Raw genomic sequence first — 22,380 nt, forward strand, 5'->3', positions numbered from 1 at the left:
ATTGTTTTAAGATTTAAAAAGTAAAGAAGATTTTATGTTATTTTTATGTACGTTTCTTTACATAGCTATATTTAATTATAATTTTCTTTAAAAGTATATTCATACAATTTAAGAATATTTTGTACCAGGTATGTATATCCACCACACATTTTATTTCACCACGTAAGTTTTTATAATTTTATTTCTAATTTTAGCACTTATATCGTGGCTAGCGATTCAGAATGTTATTGCGATATTGAAAATTTATTTTAAAAAAGTTTTGGCTCAAGATCATATAATGAAAAAGAAAACATTATTAAAAGAGAGAGGCCAATGCCTAAGTTAAATATAAACACTTCAATAAAAAATTTGTTTGACATTTTCACGATAAGATGGATATGCATAAAAATGCAAAAATTGTTTTGTTGGCTTGCCTACCATTTTCAAATGAAATTAGTGTGTGGAATAAGAATGGCTTTGACAATTTAGCTGGCAAAGACACGAAAAATCATCGATTCTTTTGTATTTGAAGCAATTTGGAAATCAAAGTGGAATAGAATTTAACATTAGTAAATAATATAAAATAAATATTGAAAATTATAACAAGATAGTTACGGCTAATAGATATATTTAAATTAATAGATGTTATATGTTTTTATCAAAGCAAGAATTGGCATTTAGAGGGCATAGGGAATCTATTGAATCTAATAACAGAGGTAATTATATTGAACTTTATTAATAATTATTAATAACTATTTATTAATTACGTCAGATAAATAATCTATTAAAAATACATTTAAAGAATTAACTGATCGCACCTGGAAGTTGGCTTCTTACAGGAAACACAGCTTCCCTATCATCAAATGTCACGGCACACCACTGAAAATGACTAAAAGACGACTACAAGCAGGAACTTAAAAAATTCAAAAAAGAAATAAATAAGACAAGGTCTGAGGCATGGAAAATCACAAGAAAGACCCATGGGATACTCCCTACCAATTGGCATTCCAAAATAGGAAGAAAACACACACACCAGACATCACAAATGAAACCTATAGCCAGAACAATCTTATCATCATCCAGAACAGAAAAAAACTCTACAGTTCCATTTTCTGAGTGACAATCCTGATTTAAACATTGAAATACACAAGTTAATCAGAACTGAGCATGGCTGGTGTAAAACTCACAACAATGAAACCCCATTCTTCTTTAAGGAGATCCAAAATACGATTCATACTCTTAAAAATGAGAAATCACCGAAACTAGACAGCTTTACGGCAGATATGGTGAAAGCCACATTTAACAAGATACCAATAGCCTTTGTCTATCTATTTAATGAATGTCTGAGAAAGGGATACTTCCAAGACAGCTGGAAAAAAGCAAATGTGAAATTCATTCCAAAAACCAAAAAACACATGTAACCCAGATGAGTTTAGGCCAATTAGCCTGCTCCCAGTACTAGGGAAAATCTTAGATGGCTTAATAATCAACAGAATCTATCACCATCTACTAAAGAATAACAAACTAAATGACCGTCAATTTGGATTCAGAAAAGGGCATTCTACAATCCAAGCAGCTATCAGAGTCAAGAATTTCATCAAGAATGTTTGGGAAATGGGTCAACACTCCATGCTCATTTCAGTAGACTTCAAAAAAACTTTTGATTTTCTGTGGTGGCTGAGCATCTTTAAATATTTGAACAAGACTGAATGCCCCACCAATATTCAAGTGATTCTAAGAAACTACTTACACAACAGGATGGCAGGATATTATTCCAACAGCATTACAATTGAAAGAAAGGTCACACAGAGGTTGTCCACAAGGCTTGAATAGTGGGCAAGGTCACAAATATTGTTTTCCTGTATAAACTTGCTAATTAGTCCTATCTTCCTATCCCCAATAGTTTTCAAGGAAAAAAAAACTACCAATCACCACCAGTGAATCACTATAAAAATCATCAAAATCAGAGAGAGAGACTTGGGTAATGTTTCTTTAACATACAAAAAGTGAAAAACTAGCAAATACTGTTATTTCAAAATGATATTTCAAAAATCCAGCTACAAGTTGCTTAACTATCCAGACAACATCTAAAACTGCATGTGGTACCTTCTGTTATGATATTTCATTAAAAAAATTTATATTTTTAATTATTATAAAATGGCAAAAAGCTTAATTTTGAGGGTAGGGATGAGTTTTATAGAAAATTGTAAATGCTAATGAAAAGTAAAATAGTCATTAAGCCCGATCCTACTCAAGATATAACACATGGTTCCTGTCTATCACCCTACTCTGATCTTTAGGCTAGGCCTCCATTTGCAATTTCTAGTCACAGCAACCAATAAATCGCTGCCACAGAAAATCGACAAGGTGCACACACTGTGATAGATAAATCACTGATTTAAAACAGTTTTCCAATGAATGTCATCAAAACTACTTGTGTGATCACTCTTTTACTTCGGACAAGAAGTAAATGTTATTGAGTACAATACATACAATAACAAGTTTAAAATTATTGAAAGGGCAGTTTTACAAGTTATTTCAAGATTTATGTAAGTCCCCTGCAAAGTTTTTCAGTATTGCCAAATGTCAAAAAGTAGTTTTGACGAATTGTTAGGAATAATTGGTTCATCAATAACATATGTCCAGAATAAGACTAAACTGCTTCAAAACTGCAACTAGACTATCACAAGTGGGTGCATATCCATGCCTGTCTGTGATTCATTGGGTAGAGCAACAGTCACATTGCAGCAAAAATAGGTACGGTTGCAATTTTTTAATCACTGTGATTGTTTACTCGCAAGTATATGCACTTGTATTGGAAACAATGAGTTTTATTTTTGTGACTGAAAAATCACACAACTAGAAATTGCAAGTCAAATTTTAATAGCATCAACCCTAATACACAAATCTCCCTGAAAAATTTCAAAATTTTTTAGCAAAACGCACAGGGGTCATATTAAGCTTTAAAGAGAGTGAACAAAATCATGCCCCCCACAAACACACAGACACAAACTAACAACAATACATACAGAATTCCTTGATATTTCAATGTCTCAAGTCCAAAAAATGTAAAAACCATGGGAGTCATTTTTTGACTGATTGTCATACTTTCCCTCTGTTATATATAACAGAGCTATGAAAGTAAAAATTATCTTAAAGTTTATGACTATACAAAAATATATATATATTTTCAAGTCTAACTTTTTATCCAGTTAACACCAACCACATGTGTTAAATGGATAAAAAGATAGACTTGAAAATGTATATATTTTTGTATAGTCATAAACTTCAATATAGAAGATATCCAGAATTATCACATAAAAATTATCTGTTCCTCCTCTTCCAAATCCTCCAGCATATCCTCTTGCACCTTGAGATACTACTGTTCCTCCGCTTACTGTAGCAGCACTTGATTGTGGAATTCCATGCAAAGGAGGAGGAGGGGTTGGTGGATAAACAATATTGGATAAACAATAATAATTTGATCCATAATCAAATGGATCAAAACTTGTTTGGCTATATATATATATATATATACACACATACACAGTATATGGGCCATAACACTGTTAACAGTTGTTTCTGAATTATAGACTTCTTTGTTTGATAGACCTATCAACTGGTTTTGCCCAGGTTACTTCTATTGCTGAACCATCAAGAATATAATCTTTAAGTGAATCCAATGCTTTTTCAGCATTTTCTCTGCTCTTATAATGTACAAAAGCAAAAGCTCCCAACTTGTTTACTTTTTTAACTTTTAAGGAATTGTTACAGAAGAATACATCTCTAATTTTATGTTTTGTTGAAGACAGAATCAAGTTTCTTACAAATAAAACAGTTACTTAAACTGGAGTACATATAGGTCTCAAAGTAAACGGATTAGTAGAAATTAGTTCCATGTTACATTGGGGTTCAATAAAACAATCCTCTAAAAGCAGGAGTATCAAACTGGCAGCCCCTGATGTGATTTTTCATGGTCCGCAGCCACAATGCTCTGAAGATAAATAAAACAGCTTACAGATCAAGATTAACTGATAAACATCTATCTACCATAATAAAAATTGTTCTGTCTTTGAATCCAGATATTGGAAAACTAGGAGAAGGAAGATAGCACTGGCAAGTTTCCAGTGATAACAATTAATTGTAGTTTTATAAATATGTACATTAAATAAAATACAGTGTGTGATCAGTTAACGAACAAATCGGATAACGAACACTTTCGCAAAAGATTTTTATGATCGGACAACGAACACTTCACTGAACAAACATAAAAAGAAGCAATGGAAAATAATGAATACCAATTGATTTTCCCTTGTCTTCAAGTAACAATTCGAAACCTTTCGGAGCGCAGGAGATGTCAACATCGATGCTCAACCCGATACCAATCGGACAGTGTTTCCCCGAAGTTTAAAACTCTCCATTGTAATTCCAGCTTTTTGTTTACTTTTCTGATGAATAATTTTTTTATAGTCTTCACGAGACTGTCGAGCACACCGTAAGTTTTGTGTCAGTTTTTATTTTCTAATGGTAAGAGTTTAACTGTCCTATCAGATATTCGTTAACATTTTAACACTAAAATTTTGAATTACATTTGGTCCTCACATTTACATAATTCTTTCATGTGCTAGTTGATTTCTGTTCTCTGAATTTTTGTAAGTGCTTTTCTGAACTTTTTATTTCAAACAGAAATTGATAATATTATGGAACATAAAAGAAAATGGAGTGTCAAGCAAGAGATAATAGCCACCATAGAAACCAAGCAAGAGATAATAGCCAAAGTAGAGAGTGAGCAGAAGATGTTGCTAGGCAGTATTGCTTGAACAGGTCTACAGTAGGCACAATCTTAGCTAAGAAAGATATAATCAATATAATCAAAAAGATTCAAAGAGCTAAAGGAGTAACAAAAATCACATCTGAGAAACAAAGATGTGCCATCCATGAAAAAATGGAGAAATTGCTTTTAATTTGGATAAAAGAAAGGGAAATGAAAAGAAATGTAACTAGTCTGATTATCATTCAAGAGAAAGCTAGAGAAATTTTTGAAGAACTGAAGAAACAAACTCCACATTTGTCACATGAGAGATAAAATTCAAAACAACTACTGAATGGTTTTCAAAGTTTAGAAGGAAACTGGCATTAAACGTGTGGTAATTCACGATGAGTCTGCTAGAGCAGATAAAGAAGAAGCTGAGACATTCTGTCTCAAATTTGAAGAATTCATTAAAAAAGAAGGATATTGTCCATAACAAATTTTCAATTGTGATGAAACTGGTTTATTTTGGAAGCACATGCCGAACCATATCTATATTATAAAAGAAGAGAAAAATATTCCTAGGCATAAACTCTTGAAAGACTGATTGGCATTACTTTTGGGAACTAATGCTAGCAATGATATGAAGCTTATTCCGCTTCTTGTCTATCATTCTGAGAACCCTAGAGCATTCAAAAAAAATTCCGTACTTAAAGAAAGACTGCCAGTGATGTGGAGAGCAAATAAAAGGGAATGGGTCACGCAGGCTCTTTTCAAAAAATGGCTGTTTGAAGTTTGTCTCCAAGCATCAAGGATTACCTTCAGACCAATGAATTGCCATTAAAAGCACTGTTGCTATTGAACAATGCACCAGGATACCCAAAAGACATTGAAGATAATTTGCTGGAAGACTTTCCCTAGCTGACAGTTCAGTTTCTGCCTCCAAATACCATTTCATTGATTCAACCAATCAATCAAGAGGTTATTGCAGGTTTCAAGAAATTATACGTTTGAGCAATGTTTTGGTGTTTTGAAGCATGCCAGTTCTCCTCAATGATGACATTAAAAATGTTTTGGAAATTTTATATTCTTGAAGCTATATGGCTCATTCAAAAGGCATGGTCAGAAATCACTCAATGACAGTTGAATTCTGCTTAGTGAAAGCTGTGTCCCTCCTGCATTCAGGAAGAGAGAGATGATGTCCCAGAAATTATAAATGAAATTGTGACAACTTTAGAGATCTGGAATTGGAAGTGAATAAAGATGACATTGAAGAGCTCATAATAGAATCTGAAATTGATCTAATGACAGAAGAACTCCAAGAACGCCTAAATGAACAACACCAAGAAACTTAGCGAGATGTGTTTTCTTCTGAAAAAGACAAAGATGAAAAAGGATCAATGCCAACATCTGCTATTAATTAAAATTAATTAATTAACCTTTAATTTAATTAATTAATTAATTAACCCTTAAGCCCCAAGCCCGAGATATCTTGGGCTTGGGGCTTAAAGATCTTTTGAAGAAGTGGGAGGATGTCAGAACAACGGTCTTAGAATGGCATCCAAACCAAGTTGAGGTTAATAGGCTTGGGGATCTCTATGACGACAATGCTATTAATTACTTCTGAAAAATCTTGAAGAAGAGAGAAAAGCAATTGACATTAGCAATCGACAGATTCTTTAACCCCCAACAAACAGAAAAAACATGACTAATAAAAATGCAAGATTGTGTATATATGTATTTTTATTATTACATATAAATAAACGTAGTAAAAAAGTATATATTTTTATTTTTTAGAGTCTCCAGAACAAATTAATCAAATTCCCATAAAAACCTATGGTAAATTGATAATCAGTTAACAAACAATTCAGATAATGAGCAAAGTCTTGGAATGAATTATGTTCATTAACTGATCATCCACTGTAAATGTTTAAATAAAAGCAATACTATAGCAATTAAATATTGTTGAGTTGAATTCACTGAACTACATAATATATTTTAATTGTCCTATCTATATTCTTGTAACAGGTTATTGTGAACCTTTAGAGCATTGTTTCTCAACGGGGCGATATCGCCCCCATGTGGGCGCTTTTCCATGTTGAGGGGGCAATTAGTAACAATTTATATTTTGGGGGACAAAAAACAATTTTCTGGGTGATATAGTAAAACATTATACTAAGAATAATTAGATATTTTATTTGTTATATCGTACAATAATTAAACAAATAACATTATACTAGTCACTAGTCTATTCAATGCAGTATGAATTTGGCGTTAGCCTTGGCCCTTGGCATCAGAATTTTGAAGTGAAGGGGGCAACAATTCATTAGAGGAGAGGTTGAGAAACACTGCTTTAGAGCATCATTTTATTGAACTCAACCTAACATGGAACTAATTTCTACTAATCCATTTACTTTGAAACCTATACATACTCCAGTTCAGGTTACTGTTTTATTTGTAAGAAACTTGATCCTGTCTTCAACAATAGAAGTAACTTGGTTTGCCCAGGTTACTTCTATTGATAGGTCTACCACCAACCCTCCTCCTGTGCAGGGAATTCCACAATCAAGAGCTGCTACAGTAAGCAGAGGAACAATAGTATCTCAAGGCACAAGAGGATATGCTGGAGAATTTGGAAGAGGAGCAACAGGTTATTGTGAACCTTTAGAGCATCATTTTATTGAACTCCAACCTAACATGGAATTATCTGTTCAACAAAAATAACGAAATTTCTTAATGAAACAGAATATAAAAACAATGATCATTAAGTTAATCTACTTACAACTTTGGCTAAATCTTCTGAAGTAGAAAAGTCAAAGTTTTCATTTTCAAATCCTAATGCAGGTTGAAAATCCATATCTAGAATAAAAAACATACATATCAAAATTTTAAAAAGCAATTCATTATAATTAAAATTTTGATATAATGAAATATTTTATAGTGTATTGATATAATATTTCTCTCAAAACTTTATGTCCTAAAACTATTCTGTTATTATAAAGTACAAAAGCTATTTTTTAAATAAGATCTGTATTTTTAATAAGAAGAAAAATACTGTAAATATCATTAAAATATATTTTTTCCCATATTCTACATACTTTTTTCTACTTTTCTACATAATTTTCATTTTTGTTCATACATTTGTCATACCAATCAACAATTTTTTAATTCCGACTTCAAAGAAATCTGCTGCTTGTGAATCCATGACTGCAGTTTTCACTTCTTTGTCGTCATTGGACAGTTGACCACCAAAAAACTCCTTTAAGTATCGAAACAAGTAAAAAATCACTGGATGCAAGGTCTAGAATGTAAGGTGGATGATCCAGTTGTTCCCATCCAAAAGAACTGATTAGACCTTGTGTTTGTGCAGAAACATGTGGCCTTACATTATCATGGAGCAACATCATACCAGAAGACAGTAGACCACCCTGCTTGTTTTGTATGGCAAGCCGGAATTTTTTCAAGGTCACACAATACACATCAGAATTGATTATTGTGCCTCTCGGCATAAAATCCACTAATAAATCCCTTTCCTGTCACAAAAGACAGTTGCCATAATTTTTCGTGCTGAAATGGACTGTTTGGCTTTGGTTGGTGAAAATGTGTCACCATTCCATTGAATGTTGCTTGGACTCAGGAGTCATGTAAGACACCCAAGTCTCATCTCCTGTAATGATGTGGTCCAACAATTCATCTCCTTCCTGATCATATTGAGTCAAAAATGATAAAACACTGCCCAATCTTTTTGTTTTGTAATCATCAGAAAGCAATCTTGGAACCCACCAAGAACACAATTTTTGATAATTCAGTTTCTCCAAAACAATGGTATACAAAACTGATATGAAACCTGCGGAAATTCAATTGATAACATTGAAATCGTGAATTGTCAGTCCTCTCTAACTTTGTTATCCACATCACAAACCAAATCTTCTGAAATCAGAGAAGGTCATCCAGGGCGTGGCTCATCATGCACATCCTTGAACATTCTCACTCACTTTTGAACTTTACTGTCACTCATAGCATTATCACCCTAAACTTCACAAATCTGACGGTGAATTTCCACTGCTGCCAAGTTTCTTGCACTCAAGAATCAAATAACAGACTGTATCTCACAGTTGGCGGGTGACTCAATTTTCTTAAACATTATAAACTTTTACAGCTCAGCACACAGACGATATGGCTGCAAATGGTGTCTAAATGCGCGCAAAGCATGCTTGGAGCAGACGCACATATGGACTGCTGCAATTGCGCATTATTCTAACTCTCATTCACAAACAGACCTTATTCAAAAAAATAGCCCTCATATTAAACTTTTTTGAGTGCCCCATTATGCTTAGTCACAACCCTATCATATGTGGTGGTGATGCAATTGACACCCTTTTGAACAAGAGGTTCACCTGCTCAAGACAGAGGGGTAAGAACATGGTTTGTGGGATGAAATGGGTACTAAAGCAGACTCTGTTATTGCAAAATCATAATCATCCATCATACCAACACTACTGGTGAGAGAATTAATAAAATAACTACGAAATTACCAATAAACCAACAATAATTCACTTCAAAAATGAATGTTTTCTACCGTCTTCAACGGTCATCATCCTATGACGACCATTGAGGATGATGACAATTGAAGCTAGTAGAAAAAGTTCGTTTTTGAAGTGAATTAATGTTGGTTTGTTGGTAATTTCGTAGTTATTTTACAAAACCACTTATTGTGGTAAAAAAAGGCTTACAAAAATTATTCAAATTCTTCTTCTAGGAAGCAGTAAGTCCACAAAATCAGTCTATTAATTTCTTTGAGAAGCCTGAAGTCCTGGAATTATGTTGGCATTATGTCCTTCAATGGTTCATTGGCCCCAGGCTTCATTAAGCAGAATCCTTTGGCTGACAGATGTGGGTTGACCATAGGAAACATTTGACAGTCACTCATTTAGATTATGTTGACCAGGAACTGTGAAAGGCTGTTAGTAGACTTTGTAGGCAGCATATCAAGGCTATTCATCACAGAGTTTTGACAAAAATCAATAAGCAAATTGTCTCAAATTTGCATAAACATCCTCTGTATAAGATAAGTTTTTAAAAAATAACAGAGAAAAGCAGTTACAAAGTTTGTATGACTATAGAAAGCAAACAGAACAGTTGAATTTGTTTGATAAATAATTATTATTGGGTTATTCAGAAAATAAGTTTGTTTTTTTTTACCACTAGACGAATTAGTGGTATTTTTCCCGCCATTTTCGTTCTAAACCATATTATCATTATATATTTTGACAGCTAGCATTTTATGGCTTATTTGTAAAAAATTTTGTTTGATTTCGTGCAATTGTTTATTTTTTTGTGTCCCATCAAATATGGAAGATCAAAAGCAACATCTTCGGCATATTTTGCTTTTTTATCACCAAAAAAATAAAAATGCCGTTCAAGCGAGAAAAAAATCATGTGACATGTATGGTGGAGATGTGTTGACAGAACGACAGTGCCAAAACTGGTTTACAAAATTTCGTTCTCGCAATTTCAGTATTGAAGATGCACCACGTTATGGATCGCCAATTGAAGCCAATGAAAACAAAATAAAAGTACTGATTGAAGCAAACTGCCAAATAACAACACGTGAAATCACTAAGAGATTAAATTTGTCAAATTGAACTGTTTATGAGTACTTGAAACAAATTGGTTTCATTTCAAAGCTCGATATATGAATTCCACGAGTTCTTAAAGAGAAATGCTCTATTTGGTGGGATTTTAAGGAAATTTTTTTAGAGCTTTTACCAGACAATTTAACAATTGATTCGAAAGTGTACTGCATTCCAGTAAACAAATTGCATAATATCATCAAACAGAAAAAGCCAGCCAGAATTGATAAAAAAAAAACAGCTGTAGTGTTTTACCATAATAATGTCAAATTTCACACAAGTTTGGTAACTCGTCAGAAACTGTTATAACTTAGATGGGAAGTGCTATCACACCAACCGTATTCGCCAGATCGAGCACACTCAGATTATTACTTGTTCCGGTCTGTACAATTTTTTTTAACTGTAAGACATGATAAGAAATGGCACCTAATATTTACCTCTAATACCAAATTATTTAATTTTTAATCATTAATTGTAGCAAAAATAGCCCAATTAATTATGACAATCATTTGGTTTAGTATTCATAAAGAACTTTTCCTATGAAAACCAAATTCAATAAATTGAATGATGGTTAAAAAAAAAAAAAAAATGTTACTTACCATTCTTTATAAATGTATTTATTTACGAATAACTGAATTGTTCGTTTAAGTGATTCTTCAATGGAATATTTATTGTCACCCTTTTTGAAAGTGTCAAAATCTTTCAAAGGTTTTTTATAACCAACAGAAGATAACTTTGAATTTATTTTATTTGTAAACAAATCTATTAATGAAATGAATAATTTTAGAGAAATAAAATTATTACATAATCAATGGAAGAGAACATAAAAATAAAATTTCTAAAATCTCAGAAATAAAAATTTAATATGCATGTAGAGTAATATAACTAGATAAAAAACTTATTAATAAATTAAGAATGTACATTTGAAACAATATTAATATAATATTCCCATATGTCATCACTTAACGATGCCATTGTAACTGGTTAAATCAGGCATGGCCAACATACGGCCCGCAGATCCGGCCTATCTAATGAATTTATGTGGGAATTATCAATCTTTCAATATTAGCTGAATAGATCAATAAAAAATTCTGACACCTAAAAAAAAAAAAAAAAATCAACTCACTGCACGTTTAGAGTTAAACTGTACACACTCATCCTTTAACTTCAGCAATAGTTAATTTTATTTTCAGCAAACATTTTCAACCATAAATTTAATAGCCATTTTCAGCTACAGAATGAAAACAACAAAATTTTAAACCAGAATGAACAAATTATAGAATCTCAGTTCAAATTTAAGCAATATTCAAACTTTACAACATTATATATTTTTGGAAAAACTTTTTAAATTATAATATCACTAACCCAATTATAAAGGCATCATAATGCCTTTATAATTGGGTTAATATTATTCCAAAATTTTGTCCAATATGGGCTTATGAGAAACTAATGCAAGCAAAAGAATAGCTATAATACACACCTAGAGCTTAACGACATTAAAAATTCAACTTATTATATATGTTATGATATTTTGTAGCATGATCTCCAAGCAAATAATGTCTTCATAATTTGTAGACTTACCCTTGATAGATGACTTATGTGAGACTGCTGAGGGAGCACAATAGTTCAGAATAGAAAAAAAAGTGAGAGGTCACATGTGGGTGTGACTGGTACTGAGACAGCCTGAATGGTTACAACGAATCATTTATTTGATAACAAAGAGAACTTACATTTATGCAATCTTGGAAGTTCAAAGTTGGTGGTGGTCGAGTCTTTCTCTGTTTTCCAAAATAGCCCCAAATGAAGGAGTGTCCCTAGTTTGTGAGTGAAAGTTCCTTTGACATCTTGACAGTTCTAGAACAATGCAGTCAACTTCCAGTGATGAGATGTTGATCTAAAGAGGGGAGACAAAGATGAAGATAGGTACAAAACCACATTCCACAAATAGTTTAGAAATTTTCAGAACTATTATATCCTTGAAATTTGGGGTTTTTATTATTTTGTTCCTGATTACCCATTTTGACTGGTTGCTTTTCCTCATTCTCACTTTCTAAGTAGCTGCTCACTCAGCTTACCAATTCTAAGTGTAATAAGACTTGAACTCAAATCATGAGAGGTCAAAACTGACATTTAATGCAATACCAACCAGAAATGGTTGATCTTACATTCTTCTATATATTTGTGTTGTTTTTTACATACAAAAAATTATTTCTATCTTTTCCTTTTTTTCCCATTCAAAATATTATTAAATGAATTTTAGTGAGGAGTTCAGACCTGTCCAGAGCTTCACATTTATAAATCTCTAATTCCTCTAAGGATCTCAGGAAACCAATGCTGTATACTAGTCTGATGAGCTTTCTCTTTCATATTTAATTTTACTGACTGTTCTAATGCATACATGGCTAGTCCTGTGACAGGTTGCTGCTTCATTATAGTAGGTTCATACGTGTAGTTTTGAGGGAGCAGGTAGTTGGCTCCTATATATTCCATCATCCTGTTGAATCTTAATTTCTGAACAGTTATGGTACATGGTGCCTGCCCAGTAAGCACATTGGATCCTATGGTTCCTTTCATTCCTTAGGAGCATTCCATAGAATAGGATTTCTTTTGTAGTATACTTTTTACCATGTTGATCAAGCCTTCCTTTTGTGAAGTTTTTTTATGCTTTGTTGTAACTTACAATTTAATATTCATTCAATCAGGTCTTACATTTCTCAGTGAGACTGCTACTATTATGTTTCTTAATTAAATTTTGTACTGTCTTCCATGAATATCCATGTTCTTGTGAAAGTCTCTTAATGTATTGTAATTCCTTTATCCTGTCTGTCAAATTAGAACAATGCATTTATGCTCTTCTAATTAAAGTCCTAAATGATGCCATTTTGGTAAGAGTCATGTAAAATGTTGAAAATCCAAAGCGGTTTGAAAACTAAAATGTTCATTTTGTTTCGTTTCTATTGTTGTTTTTAGTGCAAGTTCAATCTTTTGTTGTAATGGTTATTGAAATTAAGAAGAAAGGGGATATGGAGAGAAGAGCTTTATCTTTGGTGTTTTGGTTTTATGATTTATTTTTGTAAATTTGTTATAAACTCTAATGATAGAGCACAGCTGTGAAAACACTTGGTATATGAAGATCAGTAATAAAAAGTAACTCTTTGAATAAGTCTTGTGGTGTTTTTGAAAAAATAACATTAAAATTTTAGAAATGGTTCCATTTCAAACTTCAAAAAATTCCATTCTTTTGTTTCATTCAGAACTTTTTCACCTAATGATGATGAATATGCTTTTGCTGAAAGTGCATTTAAGAATTTAATGAAATTCTTTCAAATTTAATGCCATAAGTTATTTATTTATTTCTATTCAACAATTTCTAATTCGCCAGTAAAAATTAACTAGGCTGAAGTACACTGAAAAATGCAATAAACTGTTAAGATTTATAAAATGATAACAAAAATAATAATTTTTATCTCACCATTAAGTTTTTGTAAAAAAAATTACAGATTTTACTGAATGATAATTATGAAAAATGGAATAAAACAATTTTCACATGTGGAACATACTTCTTACTGTAACTGTATTGAATCCAATTAAATTATTCTTTAAACAAACTGTTTAATTTTAACAATTTACATAGAAATGTTGATGTGTAAACAAGATAATAGCAAAACAGACAAAAACTTCTGTCTTTACATGTTAAGTCTCATAGTATAATTATAATTCACAAAATACATATACAAAAATATAAAATTGCTGGCTAGTACTTTCAATAAATTATTCTTATCATATCTTCAGGCAATCAACTAAATTAATTAGAAATCCAAAAACAGTCATTTCAAACACATTTACATAACATACACAGGTTGTCTAAAAAAAAAAAAAAAACCAAACTTTTACTCTAGGAAGAGAAAACTATAAGAAATATTTTTATAATTATATTTATTTATTCGAAATAATATCCCTTTGCAGCAATATAATGTTCAGAACAAGTAATTAGCATCTCAAAGGACTTTTCCAGCTCTTGTTTTGGCAGTTGGTTCAGTACTGTGGTCACAGCAGCTTCAATCTTGGGAATGTCCTTGTAATGTCCCTTTCATTGAAATTTTAAGTTTTAAGAAAATTTTAAGTAAACAGAAAATAGTTACAGGGAGCCAGATTGGGAGAATATGGTGGATGGTCTAGGGCAGGGGTCGGAATTAGCAGCTCGCGAGCCGCATGCGGCTCTTTGCATAGACGTTTGCGGCTCTTCGAAAATAAACTCCAATTTCATCTCACCTCATTTCACCGCAGCCTTATAACTTATGAGTTTATGAGATAGAGCCGCCGAACAAACTTCGACTTGTTCTCCGTCCGCACATGACCACACTCGCGTTGATCAATATGAGTCGCATAAGAGTGGTAGCATTTGAAGCATATCTATATATATATTTATCCCATTGAACGCGTGTCCGTCCATCTGTGTAACGTTATGCCGAAAACGGCCACTAGAGGCGCCTCTGTCGTGTGTCGTATTTCGCACATTTAAATTAATATGCGGCTCTCTGGTACTTTTGTTATCCTGTTTTCATGACAATTTGGCTTTTCTCACTGGACAAACTGCCGACCCCTGGTCTAGGGTTACAATATCTTTTCAAGCCAAAAATTCACAAACAGCAATGCTCTTGTGAGAGGGTGCATTGTCATGCAGCAGTGTCCAGCTTTCTTGAGCACGATACTTAGGCCATAAGCATAAAATTCAATTCCAAAGACATTCCAAAATACCCAAATAATATACTCCAACAATATTCTGGCCATTTGGGACAAATTCTTTGTGCATGATATCTTTGGAATCAAAAACAAACGAGCATGGTTTTAACCTCAATTTTTGAAAACAAAGTTTTTTCAGTGTGGGCTCATCTGATGACTTCCACACAGAACTTTGATGTTTCATCAACATGTCATATTGGTACCACTTCTCATCACTTGTGACAATATTTTTGAGAAAGTTTGGAATGCGACAAGCTATTTTGATGATGTCCTGAACATGATGAATGAGCACCTGTTTTTGTTCCTCAATGAGTGCAGAACAAAGCAAGAACAGACCTTACATTTGTTCAAATGAATATGTAAAATTATGTGGAAAAAGTCCTTTGAAACTCCCAATTCTTCTGATAACTGTAGGTTTGCCAATCTAGGGGAATAGATTTAATCAGTGGCACGCCATGACTTTTGATGATAGGGAAGCTGTGTTTCTGTAAGAAGCCGACATCCAGGGGCAATCAATCAATTGCACGTCAGTGATGGTCTAGGGTCCATTCATATCGTTTATTCGATAAGCCAGTAAAAACTGTAGACTTCTCTAAATGCATTTTTAATATCACAATTACATTCCAAATCGCTAGGCACAATAAAAGTGCTACAATTAAAAATAAAATTATAAAAACTTACGTGGTGAAATAAAATGTGTGGTGAATATACATACCTGGTACAAAACATTCTTCAATTGTATGAATATACTTTTAAAGAAAATTATAATTAAATATAGCTTTGTAATGAAACGTACATTCTTTACTCTTTAAATCTTAACCACTTATTCAAATAGCTCCCTACGAGTGGAATCAGAGACAGTCCTGCTAGGTGTATGGTGTGTACATGCACGCGGGCTGCCAAATCCCAAGCGTGCTGATACTGGTCAATTTCAAATGCCTCTTTTGTCGCATCACTAATATACCTCAACAGACACGACAGGGTTGTTGTAAATTTTAAATGTTTCTCACCATAGCTGTAAAAATCTAAATATATTAAACTTAATAGTCATTTGTTTTCTAACTAATTTGTTTTAGGACCAAGTATCCTCAGAAATTTCCAAAATTTACAACTTTTTGGTCACTCTCATTGAACTGGAACAATTTCTGTCTTTATTACATTAACAATACGAAGAAATCTGTCTCCACTGTACTCGGCTAGAGCTGGTTCGGTTAAGTTTTTAAGTAAAATTCCATCTCTTTCAGCAGGGTTTTATTTATGTCCCCAATTCCCTAATCGCTTAATTATTTAACTACTTCTTAAGTAGAAATAAGTCGAAACCGGTTACTTTGAACTCGAATATTTATAGTCGCGGGAAAAAAGTGGAATGAAAAATTTTTATGACAACGGATACATAAATCGTAAATGTTAGGAAAATAAATTCTAGAGCTTTTTCTGTACCTCATGCATCTCTCTCATTCATTAAATTTAGTTGTAAATGATGCTGTCAAAGTAACAGTTAATTTTTTAACATTATACAAGAATTGTACACGTTTTTTTCTACATCCCCTTACAGATGGAATATACGAAATCGTAATATCACTGGTTTAACATTGAAATCCGTGAGTAATATAAAATCGGAGAGCGGAATAAAAATATCAAATCTTTTCATGGATTTTTTAAACTCCCGTCAACTATACAGAACTATCGTAAAAACATACCAGTAAATTCTTATCGGTTGGGTTAAGTTATAAATCTACTCGTGGTTCGCATAATCAGGCGAGGGCGGCTAACAGCCGAGAACCGGTCCCGGATACAATTGGATGCAGTATACGCGTAGGTCCTGGGCTTTCACTGGCTAAACCGGGTGAGGTTGGTGCTCTGTAAAGCACATGCGCAAATCTGGATTTTTGGATGCCGACGATACAGAGCTTCCACTTTGCCACTAATAGTCGAACGTACAATAGCGATCTTATCTTTTTTCTCATGTGTAGTATAGAAAATTGTAATAAGATACATAATGCGGTTATAATAAAATATTGTGTGATTATTTTCATATAATTAAAATTAATATGTATTTATTTTTTAGAAAATACAAGGGAAGCGGTGCATCCACCGCTTCCAATGACAACACGCCACTGGGTTTAATCCCACATCCCATGTCAGGAATGGAAAAGAGGCACTTGCATATGTGGATGTGGTGAGGAGGCATAAACGACATGTGCTTTACACAAAACACATTAATTATACAAAATTTCTTATATGATACTTTTAAATCCAGATACAGTCAATCCTAAATGGTTAAGTCCATTGAGTTGTTGATACAGAGTATCATCAAGTTGGGACTTCTAAGTGAGTGTAGTTGAAGTCACAGCCCTGGGGTAGTGCAAAGAGTCATCCGAACAAGCAGTACAAAGAGGGCAAGAGTCTGATCAGGTACTTAGAGTTAGACCAGAAAGTTGAAGCAAAGCAGAGATGGTTCTGCTGCTCAATGAGTCACACACAGATAAAAGTTCTATGGAAGGAGAGAGATTCTCCCTCTAACCTTAAATTCTGTATTTTTACAGTTTTTTTCTTGACTAATTGTTATTTCTGATTGGTCCTCAGTCCTCTATCTCAACTTTCCAATTGGTCCTTCTACTTTCTCCAGGTGAAAACAGAGACTAGTTTGGGTTGTGAGAAAGGTCCATTTCAGACGATGTTGGGTAAACACCATCCCTCGACTCTGATGTTGACAGAATGAAGAAACCTGCACTCATAATTTAACCCATTATTTTCTTTATTCTGTCAGTTCAGAAATTTAATAATCCAGCACAATATCTTATCCCAGGATATTTTTCCTCACCTCCATGTCACATTATTTAAGTAACAACATTTTTCTCTCTTATATAACCTACATTTTACTTTGTTCTATTCTAAACTTTGACAATTTTTAGATACATTACAGTATATGATCAATTCAATTTCAGAGTCCATCCGGAGCCTCTCACTTTCTACAGATCACATTCAGATCCTTTCCTAATATTTGTCGCCCTTTATCAATGTTACTGTCCATAGTCGATGTCTTCAGACATCCACTTTTTGGATCATTTTTAATTGACTCCTAGCCATCTTTGAATCGACTAAACCAGTCGTAACCATGTGCTCAGCTTAGGCAATCATCCCCGTATACAGTGGTATCTCAAGATACGAACGCCCCACCATACAAAATTTTCAGGATACGACACGAAATTCGAACATATTTTTGCTCCACAATACGAACAAAAACTCACCATATGACGTTACATTAGTTCGCAGTGCCATTTTTTATTCACTTCTGTTCATTTGTCTCAGTCCACATGTTTGCTTTGTCGCGAAAAGATCTCGCTCAATAAAGGAAATCTTGAGGTATTATCAGAAAGTGGCTGATTTTATTGAAAAGAAACATCCCGAAAAGGTTCACACTGGCCGTATTGCTGCTCGAAGTAATGACATTTGCCTAAGTCATTTTAGAAACATTTTAAAAAGTAGGAAAAGCCAAACCTCTTTGGATAGATATTTTACCAAGCAAACTCTATCCAGTGAAAGTGTTGGTAGAAGTGAAGGAAAGAAAGCAAAAAGCAGTGAATAAAAATTTAAAAAATGATATATATATATACCAATTATTTCATTATTCCAAAAATATATATATACTAGCTGCAAGGACTCGCTTCGCTTGGTTTTTATTTGTGGGCAAAAATGGGTGGGTTTTTATTTGTGTGGCTTCACTATCATTACGATAGTGAAGATTAAGATAATTACATTATAGCCAATCTTACCCATTTTCACAAAATGCAAGAATTAGGTCTCCCGTTTCCAGACGTTTCCAGAGAATTTTTACATGAGCATAAAAATATGTTCGATTTCCCGCAGAAACGTAAAAAACCGCCTGTAAATCTTGCATGCCGCTTTATATTAACACTTCCTGGTCCCGATTCTATTTCTGAACGTCTCCTGTTCATGTCCAGTCAAACGAACTATTTTCAACGTTTCTGGAACGTTTACAATCGTTCTATAATCAAACCAATATTCGAATTTTATGTTTGAATTAAATTCGAACAAATTCGAACAAAACATTCGAAATAGAAAGCCACCTTCAACCACTTTCAATCCCATATCTCCCGCACCCTTATAGCTATCGATACGCAACCCCCCTGATGCACGAATGGAGACTTGGGGCTACTACCACATACAAACACCATTCACGTGCAATGTGTAGTTTTGGTGGAAAAGTGAAATATAGGGACATACACATCCATTTTTATATATATATATATAGAATATAGATATAGAATACAGATATAGAATATAGAATATAGATATAAAATATAGATAGATATAGATATATATATTTTTGGAATAATGAAACAACTGGTGGCAGAGGAGGGGGAGAAGGGGAGAGAACTTAATATATATATATAAGTTTAGTATCATAAGTTTTAGTATCATTTCCCTTCTCCCCCTCCTCCGCCACCAGTTTACACCTCCACCATCGTCTATCCTCAAAGGTAAAGTGCAAATAAAACTACATTTTTTTTAAATCAATTATTATTCTATTATGGTTTTTTATACATTTACAACTACAAAATGCATTTTTCAGTGTTTTCCTTACTATAGTTATTTTTTTTAATGTAGACTACTACGTACTTAGCTTTAATTTGAGTGTGTTTTTCGTGTTGGAACGAATTATTTGGTTTTACATGTAATCGTATGGGGAAAAATTATTCACCTTATGACATTTTCATGATACGATCTCAGTTTCAGAATGGAGTAATTTCGTATCCTGAGGTACCATTGTACTTGTTTCAGTAACTTAAACATTTCAGTAAGTTTTCTTTAGTTTTATGCATAACTTAATGTTGTCATGTTGCTCCATTACAATTTTCTGATGGGGACACGAAATAACCCTTATGTTTCACACCACACAAAGAATTGTTATGAACCAATTCAAATATAATTGTACACAGTTGATAGAAATATAACCATATAGTTACATTTCAAGAGTAAAAGTTCGGTTTCATTTTAGACAACCTGTGTATACAGTAGTACTTTATACTCTAATACATTCTACGCTTTTATATGCGCCTTTAAAAAAAAAAAAAAAAAAAAACGTGTAAAATATTTTTATATTACTTTAAAAGCGTGTGTTTAAAATCTTATCCGGTAATATTCCAAATAAGGAAACGAAGTTAATTTTTTATTTAAAATTATTTATATTACACAATTAAAACTTATTGTGTCCGAAAACGTCTTCCTTTCGTCATATTCCTGAATAAAAACAAGTATAAAATGCTCTATTAAACCGAAAGTGTCGACATTTCTAACAATCACTGTAAATAGCAGTTAATAACAAATTAACGAACTAGATGGCGCTGATCGCAAGATTCATTCCAGGGGTAAGACACTCATGCTAATAGAACGAAACGTTTTTCTAATTATTGTCATCATGACATTACGGACATTGTATTCTAATGTCAATGTCTGTATTCTTAAAAACATTAAATAATTACAGCGATATAAAACAATTTTAAATATATAAGTTTATAGAATATAAGAAAATACGATAATGAATATTTCAGAAGAGATAAAATGCGTTCTTAGAAAGTCATTTAATTGATTAATCATTCATTATAAAAGTAAATAATACATTAATATACGTTTGAATCCCATACTTGTTCTTATTTTCAAATCTTCGTCTATTTAAAAATCAAAAATATTATACTTTTTATTTACCTCAAATTAATGCAATTAGCACACATCTAAAAGAACGCTCACTAACCGTTACCATGACAACGAACTAATAGCAGACGTACTATTTTACAAAACTTTCACTTAAAACTAGCCAAAATAGTATATATATTTTATATTTTATTTTTGCAATTTACCATTTATATTTTGCGATTTGCAATATTTTTTATTTTAAATTATTTATAAATTACTTATAAGTAAATTATTAAACATTTTGAAAATTTTAATGAAGTTATAAAATTTATTATAAATAAATTTTGAATATAATTCTATTCGCTGATAATTTGCATATGAAATTATTTAAATATTTATTAGGCTTGTTAATTAAATACAATTAATTAAGTTAATCGACTTAATTTTGATTTGAATACAAAAATAATTCTATTATTAATTAAACATTTGGCCGGAAGGCCAGCGGTCAAGGTGCAGCCTACCGCTCTGGGGGACCGGGGATGGAATCCGGACGGGTCGAAAAATCTTCAGAAATTTTTGGGGTATTTCAACTTGCTAAAAGAGGCCTCTTTTTTATACTCTTTTCGCCCTGTGGGCACTAAGAGGGCCTCTTAGAGCAGGTGCATTATGGGTTCAGCCAGGTTCACAATGGGGCGACCGGGTGGTGAAGGACGGGCCCAACATATCCGAACGGACAACCCCCGAAAAATTCCTGGGGATTCCTTGACCCTTCCGGATTCGATCCTGGGTCCCCAGAGCGGTAGGCCATCCGGCCGTCCACGTATGATTCTGATAATGATAAATATAAAACATGATATCGCATTAAGGGAATGTTAAACCCTTTTTGTCTTGTCCAACACCCTCTCTGCCTACTTGCAAAGGGGTCATCCCCCTAATATCTCTTGCCTGTATATGTCGAGATTCACAAAGATAAAAATTATTGGAATTTACTGATATTCTCAGAAAAACAAATACAGGACAAAAATCAGAATAAGAATGATTGAAAAAAATGGTTAAACTGAAAAGGGATTCTTTTGAAAAGGATTGTGAATACAGTAATACCCCGGCTTACGCGAACCCGGAGTTACGCGATTTTCAAATCTCATCGATTCGTCTTTTGTTTGAGCGCCACGCAACCCTTGATTACTCACTCCTCTTACACTATTGTTCAGCTTACATGTTCGGATGTGTCGCGCGAATCCACACATAGCTACAATTTATTTTGTGTTATTTATTTCTGTGTTTGTTATATCTACGGAGACTCGAGAGACTCTACTATGTCATCCAAACGAAGTAGAATTGATTCTTCTGCATCAAACAAGAACAGAAAAACTTTATCTTTCGAATGTAAAGTTAACATTGGGTATGTTCGTAAAGTCGAACAAGTTAAGCGAGAATGACGTCATCGTTATTCCTATTTCGTTAGACTTTTCGAACGATTCGTTACTAACGCATTTAACTCGTTTGACTTTACGAACGTACCCATTATTAAAGACTTCGATACAAAAATGAAAATTTGTGAATTGGCAAAGAAGTTTGATACCGGAATTGTCGGTCAGAACAATTATAAAAGGCAAA

General features: G+C 33.0%; 1 protein-coding gene across 1 annotated transcript in view; it reads right to left on the bottom strand.

The window, feature by feature from the left end:
- LOC111628805 (dynein heavy chain 2, axonemal-like) overlaps positions 1-20,906 on the bottom strand; it is a 116,449-nt gene extending 95,543 nt beyond the window's left edge. The window contains exons 1-2 of the mRNA XM_023372652.1: positions 20,836-20,906; positions 7,512-7,588 (exon numbers count right to left, since the gene is read on the bottom strand). Of these exons, the coding sequence (XP_023228420.1) occupies positions 7,512-7,586 (75 nt within the window). The 5' untranslated portion in view covers positions 7,587-7,588; positions 20,836-20,906. The remainder of the gene's footprint in view (positions 1-7,511; positions 7,589-20,835) is intronic.
- Between the last annotated feature and the right edge of the window lie 1,474 nt (positions 20,907-22,380).

Source organism: Centruroides sculpturatus, unplaced genomic scaffold, assembly GCF_000671375.1.
Source record: "Centruroides sculpturatus isolate CEXI.00-Female unplaced genomic scaffold, Cexi_2.0 scaffold34, whole genome shotgun sequence".
NCBI lineage: Eukaryota > Metazoa > Arthropoda > Arachnida > Scorpiones > Buthidae > Centruroides > Centruroides sculpturatus.